Source organism: Oreochromis aureus, linkage group 6 (assembly GCF_013358895.1).
Source record: "Oreochromis aureus strain Israel breed Guangdong linkage group 6, ZZ_aureus, whole genome shotgun sequence".
Lineage (NCBI taxonomy): Eukaryota > Metazoa > Chordata > Actinopteri > Cichliformes > Cichlidae > Oreochromis > Oreochromis aureus.
The window spans coordinates 9,250,344-9,278,226 of NC_052947.1; the positions used below are offsets into that span (position 1 = coordinate 9,250,344).

General features: G+C 41.1%; 1 protein-coding gene across 1 annotated transcript in view; it reads left to right on the top strand.

Annotated features, from left to right (window-relative positions):
• LOC116329151 (voltage-dependent calcium channel gamma-2 subunit-like) overlaps positions 1-27,883 on the top strand; it is a 67,348-nt gene that overhangs the window by 25,008 nt on the left and 14,457 nt on the right. The window contains exon 2 of the mRNA XM_031751124.2: positions 22,071-22,154. Coding sequence (XP_031606984.1) covers positions 22,071-22,154 — 84 coding nt within the window. The remainder of the gene's footprint in view (positions 1-22,070; positions 22,155-27,883) is intronic.

A 27,883-nucleotide genomic window follows, 5' to 3' on the forward strand; every position in this document is an offset into this window, starting at 1 on the left:
TTGGCGTATTAGCTCGCTGCTCTTAATATTAAATTATTAATAATTATTCTGTGACTTTTTCATCGGCTCTTACTGTTTTGAAGTTGCAGTGAAACAGAGCTGAGGGCTGGCCTCCTGGTTTCAAGATATTTATGGAACGAAACAGTTTATGAACTTCGAAAGGAGCAAATATTTTTGTTTTTGTTTTCTAAGCACTTCGCCCTCTCTCCTTCCCTCCGTTCCTTCCTGCTTGTTGCCAGGCGCGCTTGCATTTGTTGAATATTCACAGATAATTTAGACAACAGAGGATGCAGGGGCAGGAGGGAAGTAAAGAAGAAAGAAGGAAGCGAAAGGCAAGAGGAAAAAAGGAAGGATGAGCAGAGGAGGTGGAAGAAGAAGAAGAAGGGAGGGGGGGGGTGGATGGAGGTGCTCTGGCGGATCCAAACTCTGCACTCATTGGCTTTTTCTTAAATGAAAGACTGGAGGCGAGAGCTGCAGCGAGGCGCTACTCAGAATACTGGATGCTCCTTTCTCCCCTCCCTCGCTCTCTTTCAATCCCTCCCACATTCTCGAGGAATCAATAGTCGCAAATTAATCATTCTGCCCAGAGCGCTCTGAGAAAGACAGAGAGAGGAAGAAAGAGAGAGAGAGAGAGATGGTTTGCATAAAGTGGCAAAGCAGCAGCAGTGTGCATAATCACACCTTCAGCGCGCTGAGCCTGATTAGATGTTATTCATTGTTATTTCACTTATTTGGAGATGAGTAATCATTGTTGTCATGGCGATTGTTGTGGCGCCCCCGTTAGTCGCTCTTTGGATCATTTCAGGGAGGAAATATCTCTTGCCTTCATGGAAATCCACCAGTTGGAGATTTTAAAGTCACACCTACTCTGAAATGACTATCTCAGCTCTGAAGTTTAAAAAAAACAAAACAAGAAAGTTGGTAAAGTAGTCTGCTGGTCTGAAAAAAAAAGGTGTGGGCAAAGGTGCAAAGTCAGAAGAACTCCTACTAGAAGCGCCTGAGGAAGGGTTCCTTATTTTTGCACTCTTTATGCTAAACTAATCCAAGCAGCACTCGGTCGTATAGAATTATATTTAAAGGATCAACATGAGAGCGGTATTGAACAAGTAATCTAATAACCCTTTTTTCCCTAAAATGTCAAAGTATTCCTTCAAGGCTCTGCGCAGGTGAATGATAAAAGGAAATCCAATTACTGCTGAAATCCACTGAAATGGCAGGACCTGTTTGAGCTGGATTGTCTTCAGGGTCTCCGTGTTTTGTTTTCTTCTACTGTTGAGCTTTTTTCCCAACCTCAGCCACCCAAGCCGATTAATTTATCGATTATTCGATTAATCTTTCAGTCTGTAAAATGTCAAACATGAAGACAAATGACCATTACGTTCTACTAAAGCTCCCCTATTAACAGCTATCCGGTTAATAAAACCTGATTATTTAGCAGCTTGTTATTAATAAATGACTAATTTGACTTGAAAGAACGAGCAGTAAAAACACACAGGGTGAACCTTAGGCACAAATCCTATTTATGCATTCGTGCTGTGCGTTGGTATCGATCTGATACAAAGTAAATATAGGGCGGTATTACCGACACTGATACTGATAGTTTTAATTTCTAAAGGCAGCTTATGTAACAATAATAACTTATTCAACACAGTTATATACGGAACTATGAGGATAAAAACAAAGTATCCTACTGTGCTAGTGTTAATCCAATACCAATACTATATTATCAATATTTGGATTAATCCGTCCACATTTAATACATAATATACAGCACACAACTAAGCCACAATTCCCCTGGAATTAAATAGAATTTACCCTTTAAAGCTTGATCCATGAAAATTTTAATTACTAAAGCTTCTGACAATTTAAAAAAAATAAGCAAATATGAATTTACATATATGAATTTTAATTTATATGATAATTTCTACATGTGGTTATAATTTGCACCTAACTGCATGACTTTAAATACAACTTGTGTGCGTCATTTATTTTTAAAAACATTTATTGTATAAAATTGACCACGCTACAAATTTTCATGATGGAGAAATGAACCCAAACAAGCCAAAATTATTCAGTAAACATTTAGTTCTGGTCTAGACTAATGGATGTCTTGCTGTTAGAGGCAGGCTCATGCGGTCATCGAGGAATTGCAGTTTTTGCCACCTAAAGGTTGTTTACTCTTGGCATGGACATAAACATTTATCCTTATTCTCCCTATTTCGGCATTAAACACGTTTGGCCTCATCGACTCAGTAGCTTGCAGAGTTAACCATGTGTTTGTAACCTTTGTAAAAGAGACCGTAAATTGGTTTTTAGAACAAAATGTGGTGACCTTCTATGCAATTTGAAATCTTATGAATGTTGAGACCCGACTCTTGCTGCTTCAGTATCCAGCCAGGAAAATTGCCTCTTGCTTTTTCCTTTTATTTATTTTTTTATTTTCACTTTTTTCATGTTTGTCCATGTAATGAGATTTTGTGTTTGGGTCTGGACCCAAATCAGCAGCCTTGAAACCAAGATGGAAATGATTCTTAGACACCAGGCAAGAATTATACATGCTCACACAGTTCACAGCTGAATATCTACACACACACACACCCGCGCGCGCACACACAGTTTCCCAGCTTGCGTGACAGTATGGGTTGCTCTCTTTATGCAGGCTGCAAGCGTATTACTGTGACCGGCCCACCCAACCCAAACAACAAGTACTTCTCTTGCCTCAGGAGACTTTTCAGTTTTATTGCATCTGCAGGAGAGATCGTCTGTGCCCAGAAACATCTGGGAGAGATGCTACTGCAAAGTGAGAAGAAGATCTGGGTTGAGCACAGAGGGAAAGTCTGAAAGGAAGGTGAAAAAAAACCCCGGGAGAAGTGAGGAAGGGAAACTGGGGGGAAAAAAGAGCAGATGGAGAGAAAAACAGCATTGGTGACGAAGAGAAGGTGGAAACAGAGAGAGAGAGATGGAGGTAAAAGGAGAGGCGAAAAAGCAGAAGATGGGGACAGGTAGACATGTGCCAAACAACATCTGTGAAGGAGGGCGAGGTAGCCGTGGGTGTGTATGGGAGAAAGCTTTCCAAACAACATCTGTACCGAGATCAGCGTCTTTAATGGGGGGGGCGAGGTGAGAGGAAGAAGAGATCTTAAAGTGAGAGCGCACCGAGGTGATGACTGACACTGCCTTGAGTGACGGTTAATGTTGTTGACACAGCAAGCAGACACTGGAAGCTCGTGTATTTTTTATCGCTGCAGAAACATCAGCTGATAGAGACAGACAACACTTTCTTCTTGTTTACTCCTTTGCTGATTGGGTAAAAGCACTGCAGCTGAGCCTTTTGGGAAACATCATCGATCACCAGCACGGCTTACTAGCTTTACTATTTGCCCCATCTATCACTATTAACCCTTCAGGGGCTCCAGCTGCGGTAGCAAACAGCATTCTTGTGATTCTTGGTAGGCTACAAATTTCAAATGTTTTTTTCAATTACACTAAGGTGGCAATATAATTACCGGCTGGGCTGTTCTCAGGGAAAACACTTTGTTTTGGCTGAATGTAAGCGATTAGAGTGCCTAAAAATAACCATAAAAACTTCAGTAATGCTGTAGTCGGTACAAGTGAACACTGTACTGCAAGATCAAAACAACATTATACCGTCACAGAACACATTACTTGCACTCTATGTATTTTCTGCTGAAATGCAATGCAGTGTTTTTTTAACAGAAATACAATCCGGTCACTTTTCCTTCAAAGATTACTTGCCATTGCACATTTGTATTCACTTGTGCATCGACATTGTTTCTAGAAGGCCGGGCCGGAGTGCCGAGACCTGCGACGGGGCAGCGTTTTTCTCGCCACCTCCCTGTGACTCAGAGTTCAATTTTGGGAAATGTATTAGACAAGATGTAAAAGGTCAGTTTCTCTGACAGTGGCATCTCTGGCAGATGGGTTCAAAAAATGTACATGGTGGGGAATCCAAATCATCAAAACAAGAGCACAAGGTCTGTGAACTGTGGGAAAGCACAAGAATCAGTCTGTAAGGAAACTGGGGGACTGATATGTATACTGAGGGAGCTAATTAGAAAACTCCAAGACAGATGTGGAGGTAAGGATCAAGTGACTGGGATGTGATGATGCAGGCAATGGCCCAGCAATCTGTTTCTACTAAACTTATGTCCTACCTAAATGTAATGACAGGTTTTTTATGGTTTTAGCCGCTGCCACTCAGAAATATTTTTGCTTACTTAAACTCTGAATGCTCTCATTTAGCAACTAAACTGTTGCTAGAATGTATGAAGCCATACCTCAAAATTTCGAGTTAGGGATCTAAATATTTTGAGTGAAAAAGGTCTCTGCACAGTCAAAAACAGGCAGTGACGGCATCAGTGAGGTACCAATGTGTAGCAAATGTGAACAAATTAGTGCCAGGTTCTTTTTCTCCTAGCAAGCGATAAACTGCATAAATGGTATCGAATCAATGTGTTCAATGTGTTGAACTATTGGACAGCTGATGCCTTCCGCCCTCTGCTTCTGGGTAACAAGTTATGCAGCATCACAGGGCTTCCTGATTGGCAGAACTAACCTGAAATCTCCCGATACCTAACTTGATAGATATTAGAACAGGTCTCTAGTAAACCAACACAAGTAACCTAAATTTGACTAAGAGCAAACCTCTTAATAATATATTTATTATATTGTATAAATTAATAAAGGAAACACTTGAATAGCTGACTATTTTTTCTTGAAGAGAGTTTTATATAATGAAGAAATTTTCTCCCCCCACTTTGCAAAGCTATGACGTCACAGCAACATGATTGGTCAGCTGCAATGTTGATCCTGGACCAACGTTACTTTGATGAGGCAGGAACAGTAACCCGGGATATCTGATACACCTAGCTAGTTAGTTATATGTAGCTAGCTTGATAATGCTAATTGCTAAAAATAAACACTCAGCTAGCTTGCCTTGTGAGCGACTGGTTGTTGTTGCTTTGTTGATTGTGTGGAAAGATCACTCAAAGTGATCCCTGTGTGTGAATCCTGCCTTATGGGAAAGTCATATTTTTACTTCCAGCAAACAGATATGAATTCGTTCTTCACTTGAAAGCATATTTAAGACATTAGCTAGTCTAGTTAAAGTTTGGACAAAGTTTTATTGAATTTGTCCTTAAAATAGATTCTGTTTGCCCCCCACATTCCTCATATTGTCCTGATCATTTTTGTTTACGTGTTTACATGACATGTCTTGAAACTATTTTGTGCGCATTGATTAGTGTATTTATGATTTAATGGGTCCTTGTGACCTGTTAATGGAGTGTTTACGGGCCACTACACGATCAGTACTGGTTGCTAGGGACCTATATGAGCTTTTGCACAGCCGTTGCTATGCAGGGAAAGACAGCGAGCGGTGAGCTACTAAGCAAGTGAGAGAGCCAGAAGCCCATGCGGAGGATGACTCATAGCACCCCCCCACCTCCCCCCACCAGGCCCTCCCTCCCCTCACACTCATACCCCCTGCCTTCCTTCCACTGACTCAATGGGACCTCACACACACAAACACACGCAGCTGGGCATGTATACATGTGTGCGTGTGGACAAACGTTCACAGAAACACACACACACAGTTTCCTACCAATTCTCTCAGTGGTAGCCAAACCTGTTAACATGTCTTCCCTGTGGATAACAGCTAATGGCTCATATTCATATGCATGTACACACAGACACAGGCACGCTTGCACTTTTGCACACATGTGGATGCATGGACCACGCATGCATTCACAGGTGCGCACGCACAGCGCAGAGATGAACACTTTTAAAGCAGACCCACACATTCCCACATGTAAGAGCATGAACACACAAGTGCGCACAGTCACGCAGATGTACACAAACATAAATACAAACACATACATGCAGCCATCATAACGGTTTCCCCTCAGAAACCATTACTGAGGTGTTGTTTAAGTGAAGCACTCAACCTGGTGCTTACATACTGAAGATTGAACTTTGAGGCTCCTACATGTCAGGCCACACTTGTTACATGGTTTTTCCTTTCTACATGAAGATGAAGCTTCAAGGTTTTGGAGCTGAGATTTTCCTGTGCTGGATAAACTTTCAAGCTCAGGTCACGGTCAGGTCTGTTCTCATGCCAATATTCACATTAACACAGCTGGAGATGTGTTCTCGAGCTATTATCACATAATGCAAGGTGCTCTTCAGGTTTGAGTAGCTTAGGGGATCAAAAACTACCAAACTTTGTGCAATTATTTTCTTGTGTTAAAGATATTTTTCAAACTCATGTATTGTTAATGCAGCAGTTCACACCGGCTGCATAATCTTGCAGGACAAATTTGAAAGTTTTGTTTGCCCCTCTGCTTTCTAGCAGTCCCCTGATTGGAGGTTACCATTTACACTGTGATCTTAAGCAACCAATAGGCAAAAAGCTAACCTGATAACAGATCACTTATTTGCATGAAGATGCAGAAATGAAAAATGTAAACATGTTTTGGGAAATAAATATCAGTACAAATAAAAATCAGAGAAATCATCTTATAATCAGTGCCTATATTAATTGTGATTGTAATTGAATATTAATTTATTTATGGTTTACGGTTGTGGTTTTGTAGACCCTGCCCAGCCAATATGAGAGAGGTGCCGGAGCTGGAATTTAACCCAGTTAAATGTCTTGTGCTGTTTTTGTTGTTTTTTTTAAATGAATCCCAATTAACAAATTATTGTGATCACCAAATCAAACAAACCAAATCGCAGCCAATCACAGCAGGACTAAATCAAAGTGGGGGTTTGTGGGTTTGTCCTTCTGGAGAGTGTGAGCTGATCAAAATCACGGACTTTCTGAAGCAGAACAAGCACGGACACGCAGGGAAAGAAAGATGTGGGAAGGATGGAGGGAGAGAAAGAGAAAACCAGTGTTGCTGCTAGTATCTTGGTTATTTATAGTTTAAATGCCCGGGCTCTTTTTTGCCTGAATTCATTGTCTGCCCCTCTCTGTCTCTGTCTCCCCCTCTAGCCTCTCTCCCATTCCCTCTTTCCTCCCCTCCATATTTCCCCACACCAAACCTCCTCATCTCTTTCTTTTCCGTGTTTATTCTTTCCATCTCTCCAGTCGACTTCGCCTCTGCCCTCCACCCCACCCTCCTCCTCCCTTCCCCTTCATCTCTCTCTGCTCTTTCATTAGATATTGGGTCAGTGCTCTTTGCTCGACTCCCTCACCACCCCATCCTCCTGCCCACCCTCCAAGCTCCCAGCCCTCGCCGATGCTGCACACTGGTGTGTGTCGTTTTTCTTTAGTAATGTTACGCAACGTCCATCACAGACACACCGGGGGGGTAAGAGGGTAGAGTAAGAGAGACGCGGATGGGGAGGAAAGACAGTGGACGGGAGACTTAAATGAGGAGAGAGGGGGAGAAAGCAAGCGCTCGCCATTTATTGGTCACTGACCCACTATCTCGCCAGATCCTGCGGTCCGATCAGTCGACCTTCTTGAGCTAACGGCTAATTCTGACCCGTTTACGCGCGTTTTTCACCGGAGCATGAATGTATTTTAATGTGGTGTAATGTGTGACATTATGACCATGACCGCTTTTTCATTCAGCAATCCCCATCTGTCAAACAATTCACATCCATGTCATAAATACAGGAAAAAATAATTTTAGGCCTGTGGTTTCTAACCATCACGTAATATTTCGATTTTCACTGCACCAGCGGCGAGTTTCACTGTGGGCTGAAAATTAGACCTCTGCTTAAATCATTTATTAAACCAACAGGCCACCCCAGCTGATTTGTTTGGGCTTTTAAAGCGAGGAGATATTTTAGAATAAGGTTTATTAAAAGATTTTCAGTATTTGAAAAACAGGCACTGATGATTAATCTGATTATGTAAAGATTTCTGAATGACTCAAGGCTTTAAATGTATGCTGTAAATGAGATTAATTAAAAATCTGCAAATAGTCAGAATATCTCATCACCACTTGTTGTTTCTTTTAACCAATCAAAGTAAAATTTACTGTAATTCTGTTGTATTACTTTCTGAAATAATCAGACGTATTCTGCTCTTGTCATGTCCTCATGTCTCCAATTTGTGACAGACAGAAAAAAACCCAAAAACCTAGAGACCTGTCAAGAATCGATTTATGTCTAATGAGCATTGTATCTGCATTAGTCAGGAAGTTTAGGTCTTTGAGGTGTAAGTCAGCATTAGTGATAGCCTAAACCCTGAGCCCAACCAGAATGTCTCATTTTTGCTCTTGATAGAAATGATTCTTCCCAGTCTCGGAGTCAGGGAACAAAGAACTTCAATCATTCTACCTGATACACATGAAAAACTTTCTTTTCCAAAGAATGACTTCTTGCTCGACTCCGAAGGGATGGGGTCATCACCAACGACACCTTGAACCTCAATGGATTAAGGTCTGTTATCTATGATATCTCAAGTAGATAAATCCCAATTTGATATGGACACAAGAGATAATAATGTCCTTTAGAAGTTTAAATCACACTGAATCACATCTTTATTGTTTTGGGGGGTTTTTTGGTGGTGGTGGTGGTGTGGGGGCGTGTCTTTTAGTCTTCTATACCTAACGTTTCAGTGTTTTGGCCTTCACTGCAATGGTTCCAACCTTAGGATGCGAAATTTTACGGAGAAATGCAAGAGCCACCATTTTGCAACATTCTTTTTTTTACATTGCAATGTGTTACCAGTTCTAGATTAGCCACTTGAATTAAGGTATACGACTAATATGAATGTAGCACTTCGTACATTTGAAAAGAAAGCTAGTACTATGTACAACATGGTTTCCAGATCACAGGACTACTCCACAGTGTTACTATAGCTCAGTTTAGTGCCTCACAAATGTGATGTCAGACTAATGTCCAACATTTTCATTTTTTACTTGATTGGAGAATTTAAAAACTGATACATTAACATACAAAAAAAATCCAGACGGGTCACTCCGTCTCAAATCCAGACAAGCCTTCTGCTCAACTGTCTCTGATTTGTATAAAAAATTATGTGTGAACATATATAATGATTGCTGTAAAATTTCTGCTTCACGTATCAAATCCTTCTCAAGATATATTTTTTGAAAATGGTCCATTGACCTTCTTTCAGGCCCTTTTTCCACACAGTGAAATCTGCAGCAATATTTGAACCTGAATGTCTCAAAAACTATTAACGACATTTTCATTGGTCGGTCTTACCATCTAAATGTCCCAAATTTGAGACTACACTAATAAAAAACTTCACGATGCAAAAAACAACTAGTGACTGTTTCAGAATGGAGTACAGCTGAATTTCACAATACTGCAATATAAAGCACTTAACATACTTTTCAACAGAAAAGAAGAAAATACTATCTCCATTCAGCTTCCATCCTGGATTTAGCTCCACCCATGTGTAGTGGAGGTTTGTGCTGGGTGAAAATTGAGCAAAAATAATGCACTGATTATTTGCAGTTTATGCTTCACAAACTGTTAAACAGAATACATTTTTGAGCTTTGAGAGACATTTGAAGTTAAGATACTGAAACACTGGAAACAACAGAAAAGCCTGCGCTGGTGCTTTTGTGCACAGCTGCGTCTCTCGTGCTGCGTCACAAATATGCACAGTTAAATTCAGTTATAGTCATTCAATTATAGTCAGCTGTTTTTGCTTTTAATTAGTAAATGATGATTAGTCCTTTTGATATTTCAGGATATTCAGTGTTGATAAAAATGTAAAACAAGTTGAAATGAGTCACACATCACACGTAAGAGATTCAAAATAGTCACTGCAGTGCTCTGTTGTAACCTTCAAAACTCTGACCCATCTGTTCAGCCAAACAACTTTCTTCTAAATTCTCGCAGATGTTGAAATACACACCAAATAATCTACAGGTCCTGTCAGTCGAACAGACAAAGCATTTTGGCTTAAGCATTTCTCTCACCAGCACACGTTATGTGCTTTCACAGTGAGATACAGCAAGCATGCAGTTGTTGACACCTTATAATGGGGAGGAAATGTGAACATTTTGAGTTAAATGTCAGTTTTCTGGATGAATATTGGACGTATGAGCAGCTGCCCAGTGTGCTGCAACAGAGATGATTTTGGGAAGATGTAATGTAGAGCTGCAGAATGAGGGCAGGTATCTATTCCACATATAGCAGCTTGCTGTAATTTTATACGGGGCTAAACATCTGTTGCCTCATTTATCAATGAAGCTTCACCAGGATGCTGCGGGCTTTGTGGATTTTCTCTCATTTTTGTCACCTCTCTGTCTCCCATGTCTCATCTGTCTGTCTCTTTCCTGTCCTCCCTCCACCCTTTTGCTTTTTTTTCAGTTTCCTCATTTCGCTCCTCTTTTCTTCACATGTGTGCCAAAGGAATTTATCAGAGCTGGGAGGGGGGAGGAAAACATTGCAGAAAGTTTCACTAAACAAAACTAGGATAGAGCAGGGAAGGGACCAATGACGGCGCGCTCAGGGATTTCTCAAAAGGGGGACAGTGTGGTTGTTTGCAGGTGGTTGATGGTACTCCCTTTTTAAAAATGAATTGTTTATTTGCTGTACCTGGTAATCTTCTAATCTTCTAATCTTTTTTTAAAGACTTTGTGAGACCATCTGCAAATTTATGTCTGCAATTAGCACGTGTACAGCCACAGATGGAGGTGGATGTTCCGTAATTAGTAACTGTCTCATCAGCAGCCTTGTCCAGTTTACTTCATTCATGCACTGATTAGTGTCTGATTTATCTTTCGCATTTTGACCATTTTTTTGCTGCTGGTGCTGCATATTATTTCTTATAGTTACATATGTATACAAATCAATGCATTCCTAAGATAAGCATTCTTCTTTCATGGCAGGGTGCAACCTTTTTTGCCGCAATCTGTTAAAAACAAAATACCTTCCTTCGCTGAGATGTAGAGTGTAAAGGGCTTGTGTGTTTTTCTCAGCACTGCGAGAGCTACCGTGTTTTGTTGTTTCGCAACCGTCTATTTTCACATTAAGATGGTGGAACCAGAGTACAATGTTACAATGTTTGCCTTAAGAATTATGGCCCTGTTTTCAGCACTCAGTTGTCGTTTCACGTCCTTTCTCATGTGGCAGTTTCAAAGAGCTGTGGCTGTTTTTCGTGAGGTGGGGTAATGTGTTCTGAAAATCTGCATTCACTCGCCAAGTTGTAACACTCTTGCTGTAAGAGTGCTACATGCTGGTGACACAGTACAAGTCCTACTTTTAACAGCTGAACTGCTGCTTCTCTGCAGCTCTGTCGCCCCAAAAAAGTGTTGCTGAGTTTTTCAGCTCTCTGAAATGGTGTGATTATGTCTGATCACAAGTTTAATTTTGTGTGGCGCTATCAGAGGAGGCAGCCGTGCTGAGCTAGTGTAACAAGGATCCATGAGGATAGATGTCTGCAAATATATTAGTGCTGGATGCACAGATGAAGATGACGTTCATGATGCGTGAACGCTTCTGTTGTTCGTATGTTTTTAGCTGAGATCTGAGATGAATGGTGCGGCGTGCTGCATCTCACGTGCATGTTAGATTTTGTTCACTTCTTAACTTTAACTGAGTAGCAACCACACTGTTGGTTGCACTGATGGATTTTTCTAAAATAAATATAGAAATTTGGCATGATCTTGGAGTTGACATAATTGTTCTGGTCTCTATCGCAGCTTCAATTAATTTTTTGATATTTCCTTAAATGCCAATATTATCTGTCTTGCCAAGAGTTTGATGATATATCTCAACAGCAGAAATATCATCCACCAGTTCTTTGTTTAACTTATACAGCAAACATTGTGTACAAATGACAAATAGAAATTTCCCATTATGCATCAGGCTGGTTCTTGATTGGGTAAAATGGGTTTTTGAATCCTCTGCTTGGCATTCATTTAAAAAGACAAGAAAAACGAACAATTTCATCAAGGGTCACAAGCACCACCCAACGTAAGGTTATTAACAGCCTTGGTAATTACCAAGATCAGTTTTCATGTTTCTGTAATGGTGAACACACCAGTTATGCGCAAATCCTTTATTCAACAACAATATTTTTAATGCTAAAAATATATTTATTGTTGTAATCCATGAATTTTTCTATTTATTATTTTACAAAAAAGCAGAAATAGGAAATCACATTGTTATTTTTTTATTAAGATGACAAATTACAGTTATTTACTTGCATTCATGAACAGAAAAAATAATTTTGGTGGTTAAATGTAATGCTTGATATATGTCAGATTTCTCAGAGAAGTCCAAAGGTAAAAGGTAAATTCAGTAATTCATGTATTCTCTTGTTTTTGTGGCAATTTGTGGAGCCCTGTATATACTTTTTAACAGTACTGTAAATGCAAATCCAAACGTGATAGCAGAAGATGACAGTTTTGGATTAGTATATCTGACTGAAGGCGTACGCACTACTTGATGCGTACAATTTTACATTTTGCAGTCATGTCCGACACAGTTAATATCAACATTTATTGACTGATTTGTTTGTGTAACAGCGCTACATAATGTCTTTATACAAGAAGCAGAGACATAAAATACAGCTATGCAAGATGTGAGCTGTTATAAACAAGCTAAACTCTACTCTAAGCTTTAATGCACTGACTGCCTGAGTGATTAAAACCACGAATGACTTTTCTGTAAGACGCTGTGTGTCATCACATTTCACCAACACTGAAACCATGTAGTCCAAAGGCTTAACTATGTTTGTGTTCAGTAGTAGTTTAAAATAAATGTTATATCACAGATATAATGTCACCATATGCCCTGTTTATTTACTGAATGCGTGCAATGCCAAGTTATGTTACAGATGAACTCTCTACAAGCAGCTTGTTTATTCTAAGGTGTTCCTTCTGCTAGAATGCCAGTGTTGCTAATTAAGTGCCTGCTTTAATGAAAAAGTCTACTGAAATTGCAACTTTGCTGTTATTGCTGTCGCTAATTTGTCTTTATTAACTACATGACTGACTTCAGCTTGATGTATTTTATATTGTGCAGGATTTTATTTCTAGCAAAACTTGAAAACTGCCTGATATGAGATGCACTCTGATTCCTTACAACTTCAGTGTCGTCTGTTTGTTTAACAGCTTATAACTGAATATCTGCCTTTCGCTTCAAACGGCGTCTTGGACACACTGGCAGAAAAGGATATTTCTTAGTCATCCAAGGATCACACTGGTTTTCTTTCACCTGTTTAGCGGCTTTTCTGCCTGCTTCTCTGCATGCAGCTGCAGCAACGCAGTCATGTCATCTAAGCATCCAGTCTTGTCTGCAGCCTGCCCTGTAAGGTCAGCACTGTTGTCCACAGACTGACGGTTCTGGCTGGGTCCACTCTTCTTTCCAAGGTTTCACATACTGAGGCATCTGGATCCATAGGCTTCACACTGAGCTGCGCTAGGTATTATTTATCACAGGTTAGACCTGTAGAGTCAAAAGGAGTCCTTCAAATTCTGACAGAAAAGTGACACAGGTCATGGATAAAAATGTTCCGCTGGCATCACTGTAGCAGGATACACAGCTGTGGGAATGGCAGATGGCAGAAGTTTAGATGAAAGCTAATTGCGGCAGAAACGTAATGTCACAGAATTCCATCTATGAAGCTTGCGTGATTCTTCCGTCCCTGCATGGGTTACAGTTCAAAAACATGTATATTAGGTTAATTGGTGATTCTAAATTAAGTGGCGAGGTGGGTATAAATATGATGTGTTGTCTGTTTCCTGTGCTCTGTGGGCTGCCAGACTCTCCAATCTACAGTATATACCAGGGGTGGGCAACTCCAGGCCTGAAGGGCCGGTGTCCTGCAGGTTTTAGATGTGTCCTTGATCCAACACAGCTGATTCAAATGGCTAAATTACCTCCACAACATGTCTTGAAGTTCTCCAGAGGCCTGGTAATGAACTAATTATTTGATTCAGGTGTGTTGACCCAGGGTGATATCTAAAACCTGCAGGACACCGGCCCTCGAGGCCTGGAGTTGCCCACCCATGCTATATACCCTGCCCAGTGCCAGCTGGGATAGGCTCCAACCCCCTATGGCCATATACAGAGTAAAAGATATGGCGAATGTATGGATGCATATACTGTATCACACTTGGTTTACTCACATTAGTCCACTTGGCTTTTGCTCTGCTACTGATCAGAAGCACTTAACCCGAGTTGAGTCATTTAAACGCGGAGGGAAATCTGAGCAATGAACTAATTTGGACTAAAAGTGTGAACACTTGTGAAATGCTCTCTGACCACCTGGCCGCTACGGTGACCTCCACCACACAGCGCCATGATCTGCCAAATTATCACTAACCAGTCATTTGCTCCTTTTTGCTTTGTGCCACATGACAACAGGCTGCTCTACTTCCCCGTCACAAAAAAGGGAAAAAAAATCAAAGTCGGGATGGAGGCTTCTTTATCAGGAGCAAACCCAAGCAGTTCTCTCTGTCACAACCAGACATCAAAGTAATTTATGTGGTGCGTGTGCACACTTGTGCATGCCTGCTGGTAGGAAAAGTAATTGCTTACTCTAAATTAGTTAGAACAAATAGGGTGAGAATCTAATTCCACATTTATTACAATTATCTTTAATAGGTCTGTCTATTGCCAGACGTGTGCTGAAATTGCGTGGAAATGAATTGGCCGTGCGGGTTCAAAGATTAAAATGAAATACAGCTCACAATGAAGTCGTTTAATGAACTGAAGGCTTTTTCAGTCATTTCTGTTCTTTTGTTCTCTATCAAAGTTTTGAAATGCATGAAGAGTTCATTTCTGGCCGCATGTTTACTGCATGAATTTTGTCTGAGCTCCTGGGATTCAACCTTTTATATGGATCATTATATTTGGACCATTTGGGACTAGTAGGAGAAAATGAAGCCTTTTTCCTCTTTGAACTGAGATTTCAAGTTATCAAGACTTTGTACAGAAATAACATTGTGCATTTTTCATATGAGGTGAAGTCAGGAAATGGGGTTTAATGAGTCAAGCAGCTGCTTACCCTGACTTGCTGAGAAACCTGATTACGTCTCCTACTACAATATGTTACAATCCAGTTTGATCCAATTTCCACTTTCCCTGGTAATCCTCTTGTCTCCCGACTTGTTCTGATTTTGGGTCATGACCTGAACCGTAACGTGTACACACATACACGAGCACAAGTGATATAAATTTCATCAGAAGAACACGAATGCAAGGCTCTGAACGGAAATCTGCATACCATTCAATTTCCCGTGATAGCACTGTACAAGGGAACCAGCTACACATGTGTAAGCCTGATTTAAAGAGCAATGGGAAGTTGAATAACATGACAGCTGCCTGGGTGTATGTTCACAAGCAAGTCTTATCTTATCCTCTCATACTGAAATTGGCTGGTGGTGCACCGGGTTCTTTGTCTTCCTCTGTTAAGCAAGTAACATCCTGCAAGGTGAAAGTTTGCACAGATATTTATGTTTCTCACAAAAGAACAAAGCAACAAAATATTTTTAAATTCTTAAATTTTATGATGTAAAGTTACAGGGCACAGCAGTTAAGCTCTATTCTTATCTTTAACTTCCCACTTTTCAGCTCAAGGCCGTATGTAGATCATTCCCTTACTCATATTCTTCTGCTGGAGGTTTCTTCCTGTTAACAGGGAGTTTTTCCTTCCCACCATCACCAAGGTGCTCGCTCATAGGGGGTCATCTGAATCTGGAGGTTTTCTCTGTATTATTGTAGGGTCTTTACATTATAAAGCGCGTGGAGATGACTGTTGTTGTGATTTGGTGTTATAGAAATAAAACTTAATTGAATCGTATAACAAAGAAACCTTATATTTCCTTTTTCAAATTGTTATTATTTGAGGTGCTCTTTATAAAGATTTTAAATAACGACAATTAAAATGTCCGTCTTTCCATATTTATCTAAGCCGTTAAACAGTTTAAAACATTTCTTGGAATCAGTGTTTTCTAGCGATGTTCCACCAGTACGAATCTTTCACTTGTGGCGTCCGATCAATAGCGATTTAACCTTACATTTAAAAATGCAAAACAGATTTAACTAACAAACACATTTTCGAGGTGGTTTAAAACATGACATCTCTCTGCCTACTCCAGTGTATGTCTCTGAAAATCTTTTGGTGTTTTCAGGAGGTTAAATTATATACTGCAGATGTTCGCTAATAATTAAGGTTATATTCTTTGGTAGCCTAATTCTTAATATCGAACAAAACCATCAATATGATGTAGCCGAGGGAGATTAAATGTGTTGTGGTTAGTTCTACGTTTACTTTAAATTCTTTTCTGGTAATGCCACTAAAACTCAAAGAGTGGGGAGAAAGGTGGATCAGATGCAGCAGGCGAGGCGTTTAGGGAGCGTTTTAAGCATCGCTGCTAACGGTTCATGGATGGGGTTGTTGCAACCTTTTAGAATCTAAAATGTTCATATTCGGAACAACCGAGGAGCCTAAAGAACACAAAGAAATATTTACAAAAGCATGAAAGCAGGGATGAATGTTCTCCTGGGTGAATTTACATTAATAGATCAAGAAAAGAAAGGAGCACATTTCCTGTGTACCGTGTTTGTAATCCACTGAACTGAGCTGGTAGCTACCTTTGCTGTGCAACACGTCTCCTTTGAGGTCTCTGATGTTCATCCACCTTTGCTGCTGAGGGATTACTTTAGTGGCACTTTAACACACAGACTGAGCCATAATTAGCATAAAGGAATAAAGGCACGCCGAGTTATTTGCATAAGACACAGTACCGGTTCAGAGGAGGGCATTTACTCTTCACACACATTTTCACGTATCTCATCGAGTGGGTTACGATGTTAATGCTTCATGAAAGGATGTCTTCCAGTGTTTCATCATACTGTATTAACTTATCCTTGACAGCTACCAGGTCGGTCAATGAGCAGGATTCTGATTGGCTTATGACAGCAAAGGGGTCATCAGGGTCTCCTCTTATTGGTATAAATCATCCGCTGTGAGACACAGTGGCCCCTCTTGCTGTGAGCATAAGTGGGTGACAGAGCTGTCCTGACCCCCGAGGTGTAGGTTGGTCTCAGAATAATAGTATCTGTTCCATGTTTAAAGCAGAATGTATAATTTAAAAGGGGCAATTTGGAAGAGCGACGCGTCATTATGATGGCTGTGTCGAGAGGAGAAGGGAAGAGGAGGAGTTTCTCAGATGGGGATTTCTCAGCAGGCACAAAGGTGTCTGCATTTTTTCTTTTATCTGAGCAAAAGATTGGTTGATGTATTGCAGCTTCAAAAAAATACTCCAGTTTGTTTCAACACGATGACAAAGCTGACAAAGGCCAAATACACAATGAGCGTAAATGAATGCAAAGCGGATTTGTTTGCTAGCAGAGGTTTGTGTTGCTAATACACAGCATCGCTTTATAAAGAGACCTTTTGGAGTTTCATGGAATCCAAATTTACTGCTGCTGATAATTTCCTCTTTTTTTCTTTCTATCCAGCTCCATGAAGCCAACTCTGTTTTAGCTCAAACTGGGGTTTGAGGGCTGAATGGCCACTTATGACTGGATTCACAGGTTAATATCCATCCATCCCAAGCCAGCTGAGAGTTGTTATCTCGCCAGCATTTCAGGGCTTCCTCCCACTGAGGCATCCTCAAAACACTTCATTGAGGAGGTATCCTAGGGAGATGCCCAAAAACACCTCAGCTGGCTCCTTTCCACATCGAGGAGTAACAGCTCCACTCTGAGCCGCCTCCCAAATAACCGAGATCCTTACCCTATCTCCCAGGGAATCTCATCCACCCAGGGTCTTTTTTGACCACTTTGGTGACCTCAGACACAGTGATGGGCGAGTCATCCCTCTTGTCCCCGGACTGTGCTTTTACTATAGAAAGTGTTTCAGTGGGATTGAGATCTTCGAATAATTCTTTATTATATCCATGGATGAGATCAGCAGCACCCCACTCCCACTGTAGACGGTGTGAGCAGGAAGCTGCTACCTGCGTCGCCTGAAGCTTTACCAGAATTGCCTTAAAGCCAACCAAAGGTCTTGCTCCAGGGCCTCTATGTGCAGTGGTCAGGGGCAGAGGTCCTGCTCATCCACTATATATACTACATTAATAATAAAGGTACTCATGTCATATATTTCCAGTTTGTCTCACACGTGTTTTTGTGTCATAATTCACCAAAGTTTGATCAGTTATCTTGACACGTGAAATCAATAAGACAGAATGCAGATTTAGGCTGATATCCACTCATGAAGTACTTGTGGTATGATTGTGCTGAGATGTCCTTCCTGCTCTTAAATATACAGTGGCATCTGTAGAATAGGGCCAAACGCTCAAAGCCCCTCACTCTCTCCACAGCCACACTCTGACGGGTGAAAGCTGGCAATCCTGTTTGTGCTATATTGCTCTATAATCACAGGTGTGAGTGTATCTAATAAAGAGGCCATGGAATCATGTGTTTAACCCCCACAGCCCATACAAAATTAATAAAAAAGAATCGGCCAAGAAATGAAATGCGCTGCACAGGTTTCTTCCCAGTCAAGACAGTAAAGCATGGTCTTAATTTGAATTGCAGAAGGAATAAAAAGGAGAGAGAGAGGCCCAGAGGACGGGCTGAGCTGCAAGCTCATTTCAAATGGGAATCTGGTCTTCAGGGTACCGGCACATGTATGTGAGACAGACAGGAGAGCAAGATGGGAGGGGCAGGAGAGCGAAAGCAAGGAGAAGGAAGGGAAAATGCAATTCCAGATTACATGTGCTTGTGGTGCAGTGTGGGTGGGCATGTGTTGAAGCAAGTGAGGGAGCGTGTGAAAGGCAAAGAGAGAGAGAGAGCAGCAACGGAAGAATAGATATAATGTAGTTTCTACATAGCTGTGAGTGTGTGAGAATTGATGTGTTTGACATGCTGTGGGATGTGGGTTGAAGACACCAGAGATCAAACCAATACATTTATACAGAAAACCAAACAAAAAAGAAGTCATTTTATTAAAGTTAAAGGAAATGGTGGTACCAGTCTAACAGCGCCATGGCTGTATACTCCCAGCTACACAAGAAAGACAACGTATGACGTATCTTGAAATGATGAATATATATATACCACTATGTACCGCTATCCAGGATGAAACAACAAACATCCATGAGTACATCAGGAAGATTGACACAACTGACCACATGTTAGTGAATACGTCAGGAAGGATAGGCCTCTGCATGGTATGGACCATCGACAGATAGAAGAAGTGGCTGATATTGAATGGCTGCACTTAAAGACAGCACAACGGCACTAGTGATTGCAGCACAGGAACAAGCTCTAAGTACAAGCTCCATAGAGGCTGGGGTCTACATCACAATGCAAGACCCCAAATGCAGGCTGTGTAAAGACACCCTGAGACAATCCAGCAAATATTAGCAGGGTGCAAGATGCTAGCAGGCAGGGCATACCAAGTGGTCAGCACAGTATACAGGAATTTCTGTGCCAAGTATGGCCTGGAAGTCCCAAGGTCAAAATGGGAAACAATCCTGAGCCAGGATTCTGTCGGACTTCCAGGTAGACTTCCTGTTTGGTCTTCGGTTTGGAGGAACTCAGCAAGGGGCACTCAGAGAGAGAGACACACCATCAAAACCATCAAAACATTCTTTTTTCTTTTCTTCTCTTGGGTAGCTGTTGAACTTTTTTTCATATCTACTGCAGAAACTTTATGGTTTATAACAGTAATGTAATCACAGCTAACAACAACATAAGACATGCACATCACATTGGTCAGAAACTTCCCACAAGATACCTACATCACACCCAGGTTCTTTAAATATGTTTAATTTAAGCATCTCATGTTAGTTTGGAATTACTGCCCCCAACAATCTTGATTGAATCAGTGATCTTTGACTAATGCATTAAAGCAAGGGTGTCAAACAGAAGGCCCGGGGACCACAATCAGACCACAAAAGACTTCAATCTGGGCCACCAGACCTGTGAAGGAGGACATAAATGTTAGATTTTAACTGTATTTTCATCAAATTTGCAGCTTGTTCTACTGATAAAGACCTCCCCCACAGTAGTAAAGGTAACAGATAAACAATTAAATGACATCTACTTTCAAAATGTCTGTTTTTTACAATGTGTCCACATTCAAATAAATAACTAAAATGGACATTTTCTCTGTTTTGAGAAAAACTTTCCTCTTTGTAATGACAGGGCAGTCTGGGCAATGAGCCAGCAGAGCTGTTTCTGTCGTTTTACACTCTTATTTCTTAGAATTTAAGCCCAAAGAGCCAAGCTGGAATAATTTATTTCGCTTACTACAGCAGCATTTCTTTATCATGTTATAAAACTGAGACATTCGGTTGAAATTGCATCTCTTCTTCTTATCCTAAGAAATCTCAGGGATTAAACGTGCAGTTAAACACCTTTACACTAACAGTTTCACCGGTCTGGTCCACTGCAGATCAAAGTGGGCTGTATGTGGCTCCCAATGTAAAATGAGTTTGACATCCTAATTTTTTTGGAGAGCTCAGTCCACATTAAACATGCTCTTATTCACACCGAGGATTTTATGGGTCATATAAAAAAATCTCATGCAAACGTGTGGTGTTGTTTTCTGAGGGAGGACAGGCTCACAGTATGATGACATCTTCATTTGTGACACTCTTCATGCTCTTAGATTATCCTCTATGTAACTTGAACAATGCAGCTGTCACCACAGTCCTTTAAAACTCTGTTGATCAAACAAACACACAGTTTCTAAGAGGCTGCGCTGAAATGCTAAATATCTCCTTCACGTCCACTGGAGGGAAAATGACATCATTTTAAAGACCTCCAGTCATCGGCGCTTACTGTAGCGCTTTCTTTCTATGTCTGTGAACCTCGCAAGCACACTCAGCATGATTGAAGTATTTTTAACTTTGTAGTACCGACTCGCATTTGTCCAACAAACAATTACTGTAAGCAAGTGAGACAAAGGGGCATTCAGATGTGAAACTATTTCTGCTGAAACACAGTGCGCTGTCACTCATCGCGGTCCTTTCAGGAACCGAACGCAATCTCAACACGCCGCTCTACACGCAGTTCACGGTGAAATTATGAAAAGATGAAAGTGTTTTCGCAGGATTCTGAAAGGTTTCAGCGCCGCTTCCTCGTGAAATATCTTCTTTAATGTATCTATCAAAGTGCACCTGATGAAAAACACTTTGTTCGTCTGAGAGTTTTCTGAGGTGTATTAAAGATATGTAAATACGAAACAGGCTGTTGTTGGAGTCCTGTCATGATTTTTTTTTTCTTTTTTCACTTTTATTTATCGGGCTTTGTTATAAAATGGTTATTTTCTCCACAGGTATGATAAAAATGCAAGTTTAGCAGCAAACACTCCCACCACGATGAGTGAAAAAAGACGGCTGGAGTGAGGCTCGTGGTAACAGGGCTGATGCTACAGTATGTGAATGTGTGTGTGTGTGTGTGTGTGTGTGTGTGTGTGTGTGTGTGTGTGTGTGTGTGTGTGTGTGTGTGTGTGTGTCGGTGTGTGTGCACGCCTGGAAGTGTGAGACATATTGTGAGAGTGTGCCCGTGTGCGCAGGCGATGCCCATTTAAAAGCCAGCGCTCGTCTTTCGTCCTTCAATCGCCAATTAACAAGGGGCCATTTAATTGCAGTGGTTTGGGAGGGTACAACAATTACCACAGGAGCTGCACTGAGCCAAAAACACACACACAAACACACACACAATCTCTCTTAATGAGCAGTACTATCCTTTCTTCCTGTCTATCATTTGCATTTTGCTCTCCTCTTGCCTCCTCCTCACCCTCCCACCTGCGTTTTTGAGTTGTTTAGACTGAGCTCCTCCAATCGTCTTCCTTATTTCTCCTTGTCTGTCACTTTTTGTTCTGTGATATGTTTCCTTCAAAGCTCCTGACAAAGTTCTCCTCCCTGTCTCATCTCTATTGTCCCAAAAAGGGTTGATACAGACACCGAGCAGAATACTGGAGACTTGATACAATCTGCGATACCATGCAGGGAAAAACTGGGAAAATTGAGTTTGCTTGCATTCGGTCATTCAGTCGAACACAAACATAAACGCATGTTTACACGTGCAATTTTATATTTTGTCAGTGCTAATTTTTGTAATATATTCTTTCTTTCTCACAGGTTCTTTCAAAGGCATGTGCAAGCAGATAGATCACTTTCCTGAGGATGCTGACTATGAGGCGGATGCCTCAGAGTACTTCTTACGTGAGTCTGTCTTTTTTCCTTCATAATCCCAGAATAATCCCAAAGTTGTCATCTAATCATGCTTTCTGGTTTTAGTTGGTTTTGAGTCAGTAACATCTGATCTTAAAGTTATCTTTCACTTCTCGTGTCTTTATCATAAACTCTCTAAAAAGCCTACAAACATATTAAATGAAGGATGGAAAGTGAGGATGTGGGCTGAGTGACAGCACACTTGGCCAAAGATGGAAAAAGATCAAAGGAAGAGGGGAAAGGGGCTAAGATGAGAAACCATACTTTTGTTTGTCGTAGAGAGGGTAAAAGGAAGAAGTAGCAGAAAGTCAGAGACTATGGAGGGCAGTGTACACTTACAGTAGAGAGTCAGTAGAGGAGGAGGGGTCAGGCATGTGAATGGAAGAATGAGGGGAATGTCACTGTTATGGAAGAGGAGGAAGAAATTGTTAAAGTCCTCAAGAAGAAAGATTGTGGGAGGTGAAAGAGGACAGGAGGAAGGTGCATCAGGAGAAAGCACATGGCTCAGTGAAGGGAAGGTTGAGGAGGTGAAGGACAAGGAGTAGGGTAGCAGTACAGTGCTGTTGCTCTCCCAGCGGCTTGCCAATTAGGACACTTTCTTCTATAAATACTCTAGGCTCTTCTAAGTGGGTCACACCTCTCCCACTCCTCCTTCCTTCCATCCATCCAGCCATCCCTCACCTCCTCCCTCTTGCTTTCCATCCATATGTCTGTCCATCTCCACCGAGGCCTTCGCGCTTGGCTGACAGCTGGTGGATGGAGGCTGTGGGGTAGAGCGAGGAATACAGGGAAGCAAGGGAACTGAGTTTGTTGTCAGGTCCACTCAAAAATCTTTTTTTGTGTTTTTAAAAGTTCGTAAAAGTTTGAAGATGGTTTAGTTGGAACGGATGCACACGGTGTGGCATGGGAAGTTTGCTAGTTTGAGACTGGATAGTGGACAGTTAATCTTTTTTTAACAGCAGGGAGTGAGTTGGGGCGATTCTCTCGATGCCATAGACTTTCTCTGAGGCCTTTCAGACAGAAAATTCTTACATATCAGCCAAAAAAAGTATCTATGGCGTTAATTACCCTCTGTGCAGCCTTCCTGTTGTCACTAGTGGCCCTGAGGAGCAGTAGAAGGCCAGCGGGAGGTTCTGGTCGTTGGTGTTGTGGGTCCATTTGAGATCAGCGGAGATGTGGGTGCCCAGAAATCTGAAGGTGGAGTTAGGTTTCTGGGCCGAGTCAGACTGATTGAGGCTGGTTGGTTGGGAAGTCTCTGATCCAGGAGCAGGTGTCAGGATGGACCTGAAGGTGGTCCAGTTTGGTGTTGAGGATGTCTGAGATCCTCCACGAAGAGCATCCTAACGTAGCTCTTCCTGTTCTCCAGATGGCTAAGTGCTCTGTAAAGGGTGATGGTGGTGACATCCTCCGTGGACCGATGTGGATTGTAAGCAAACTAGTGTAGGTCGAGAGAGGGGTTATACAGTCTCTGATGTGGGTTATAGCTGTGTAGTCGTTGAGGCTGTCTATACCAGTCTATTTGTGGATGGGAAGGGTGGTGGAGGCCTTCAGACAGGTGAGAACAGTGGCATGAGTCAAGGAGAAGTTGAAGACTGAGAGCCGTGATCACCCATCAGCTCTCCTGGGTGATCACGGCTCTCAGTCGTCCTTATATACTGTTCAGGTCAAACTTGAATCATTTTGATATATGGTAGCAGTAAAAGATAAACCTGAAATTTATAGATTTTTCTGTTAAAAGTCACGTAAAATATCCATCCATTCTCTTCTGCTTATCCTGGTCAGGGTTGCTGGGGGACTGGAGCCTAGCCCAGCTGTCTTAGGGCGAGAGGCAGGGTACACCCTGGACAGGGCTAAAAAGAATATTTTTAGGTAAAACAGGACCTATTTTGTGATACTAGAGGTTTCTCTACAGAAACAGGGGTTGAAAAAACTAAAAGAATACTCTCCCTCCTCACTTTAATTAATGATTAATCCTCCATTTAATAATGTCAAATAGGTTATTATGTAAATTCCATAACAAATCTCTAATTTTAAAATTGGTATAAACACATATGATGAGGCAATTCTAGGCCTGGGAAAAACTGAACCTGACCATACGAACATGAACGTGTGTGTAAGAGTTAAAAAGCCTTCACATGCACTTGGACATGAATATTAATAAACTGAATGTAATTTTTTTTTCTAACATTGACTTTGTAATGAGATGTAACCACTGCTGTCCAACGAGAATGACCTAGCTTAATTAGAATAGTCATTAGCTGTAACCCTGACAACAGGTCAGGTAAAACGGTTAAATGCTGAACTCAGCTGTAATTATATGCTGGAATTCATCGCTGTGTCAAGTGCTTAATTGTAACTGTCACCATTTGCACAAACTGTCCTTCTGCTCCTATTCTGTTTGCTATCTGAGCACCACTTTTGTAGTTTGCCGGGTTACATAACTATTATAAATGCGTTAACGCACTGACTCTTGCACTATTTGCTTTTGGCTTCCTGAATTCTTCAGTGATATGGTAATCAAAGCCCATTTTACTGTCCGATTCACTGCAAGTCACTCTGATTAACGGTGTCAGCTAAATTACTGCAATAACAATGTAAAGTGTGGATGATGACACATTTTGACAGATGGAAATGATGCAACATCTGTTTATCAATGCAAGATTTTTTCCTCTGTTATTCTGCTCATACACATCCCCACCTGAAAGCTTCCCACTATAGCCACAGTCTCGTACTAGTTGCTCAACCGAACTTGCTGGGTTCATTATACAATAGTTGATGTAGCTAGTTAACCATTCCCCTTCAAAAAGCTAACCTTCAAGTGCTGCATCTGTAAATCCCAGCCCACCTCTGCCACCTTGAATTTCCATCACATTGTTTTGCTGCCAAAAGCCTGAATAAAGACTGCCAGAGAGACGGAGTGAAACAATAGAGTTCAATATTTGCTGACTTGGGTGTTGCTGGTTTCCTCAATACATCCTGAAACATCAAAGTTGTTCTCAGGCACTCTGAATTATACAGAAAAGGACGTCTGGTCATTGATGCAGGTATTTTACCTTCACCTGTTTTTTATTTTCAGTAGTAATATCACATCACATCAGTCATTAAGTTCTGACCAACAATTTTGAAAACATGCGTGTGAAATAAATCTTTGTTCTTCTTTTGCTTTTCCATGTCTGAATGCTGCTTTGTGGTGATATGGACTAACATCACAGACCACATCGAAGATGCAAATTAGGAAGGAGAAAGCAAACAAGCCATAACATTCTCCTGATTTTGTTGCAGTATCACAATCTGTCCCAGATGGGCTTTTTGAGTTGAGATTCACTGCACAGATTTTTTTTTAAAAAGGAAAAGGACTAAATAACACCTACTGCATCATGACTGAGTGGGATTTGTCCACAGATTAATGAAGTGCAGCAGTTGTGCAGCTCCAGAACTGGAATGAAAGAAAAAGTGTAAAGAAGCACAGAGACGGACAGAAATGTCAGATGTCATGAACGTGGCTTCTGTAACAATTCAAACAGTAGCAGACTAATATTAATATGACGACAAAGGCTGTTATTCAGACTAGAGGAGTGCCTTAATGCAAGGTTTTCAAAAGTTGAATTAAGGTGATTGATAGCAAATAGTAGGGACAACTAACTAATTACCCAGACGTTAAGCAGGGAATTCCCTTGACCTTCGAGGTGACCACTTTTGATGGCAACACAATTGCACAGGTCATCTGGTGGAAGGCAACCTGCTCCCCAAACAATTACACTGTAGTCTGTCAAAAAGATTGTAGTGACTCTCAGACAGATTGGTGAAGGTGAATAATCGCTGTATAATTAATAAACGCAACACTTAAAAGTAAAGAGGAACAACTTTATTAACTGACCAACGCGTTTCAGCCTGTATCCTTCATCAGGGTCACTTAATAAATGCAGACAGATTTCTAATGCATTGCAATCAATCTAAGTCAGCCTGCACCAGCAAGTGCAACTCATCTGCATTTGTCTCTTTGCAGCAGGGGACTCAACTCAGCTGGTTGCCAACTGGTTGTATTCTGTAAATAGTCTATGTAAAAGCAAGGTTGTCAAGTGCCTGTGTCACTCTGTAGTTAAATAACCATCCTGCAGCAACTACATCAGAAAGAATTACTGTTTCAAATCTGTGAGGTTCTTGCAGGATTCAATGTAAATAGTTAATATGAATTTCTATATAATGTGATTATGGCAACAGATTTTCAACAAACAGGAGGAGATGTGGAATTTTCACTGATTTATCACAGTTAACTGCCATATCTGCAAACAGATTGAATATAATTGCAAATTGACCCCATTCAATGACAAATTGATACAGACTGATAGCAAACTGATTCCATTATATTGCCGTTTTAGTACCATCTCGATGCACCAGAGTGGCTTCGAAGATGTCCGGAAACTGACGGTGAATGGTGGCTGACCTGATCCCCATCTCCAAAGCAGCTATTTAAGAAGAAATGAAATTGAAATTTCATTCCACACAGTCGTAATAATTCCGGTCATGCTGCAGTTTCCAATCACTGTTTTCCCGAGTGTGACTGCAGCATAAGAACCTCGGGTTTGCAGGCACTATGGTTTCAAACATTTTCATGCATTGCTATGTAGTAAAGTTTTGCCTGGGATGCCCCATAGGTGCCTGTGTGCAATAGAAAACAGCTTTTAGGCAACACATGAGCACGGCTCCAGCAAACCGGAGAAAAACACTGTCAAAATTTGCAGTATATCAGGTGAACGGATACCGACACACACGTGCATACATAGATTCCTTTATTTGTTAGAGATTCTTTTCACACACTGTTTCTCCTTTTCTCTGTCTCCCTCTCTCTCTGCCCAAGGGCATTTTCTGTCTCTCTCCCTCAGTCTCTTGCTCTCTGAGCTGTTTCACCCTCCCCCCCTCCTCTCACTGGGTGAATTTGTACATGTGGTTATGTAAGAGCAAGCAGTCAGCCTTCGTCCTGCAGCAGTTGTACTATCAGCCACAGAGAGAGAGGACAGATCTGCCACCAAAATTCTTCAGTTTGGATAATATAGAGGACAGAGCTGACGATTTACCTTGCCGATGTACCCATCTAAACCAGAGAGCTCCACTGTCGATGCAGAAATCTCTCTCTGTGTGACTCAACTGCATTTTCTGTTTCCTGGAAAATTTTACTGCCGTCTCCTTTCCTTCAGATCTCTCAATTTGAAAAAATTAACTTATGCATGAAGACTTTGGGGTTTTCCTTGGTCTGTTTCATGCTGTGCAGAAACCATGAAGGCAATCACAGCCGCCTTCTTGGTCAGAACTTAGACTTTTATAATTTATTTTATAAAAAATATACACCAGACAAAATCAGAACTTGTGGCTCGCTTAAAAACAAATATTATACAAGGACATATAATTTCACCTCGGCTTGCTGAGACGCTTGTTATGTCCTATATAAAACCGTTTTGATGTATAGCCTACTGTCCATAATATGTCTAGCACTGTCTGCTATTATTGCACATGAACTCACAGTGTCCTTGAAACCTGAGCTTGCATTTATTGGATAACAGATTTAGGTGACAGCATGTTTCTTGGTGCCATCAAGGTGGATTAATGTGCATTCACTATATCCAAAAACAAGACAAAGAAAAAAAAAGCTATATATATATATATTTCCTGAAATTGTTACATAATTGATCCCATTTTGGCTTTAAAACGGAGGAAATCCGAAG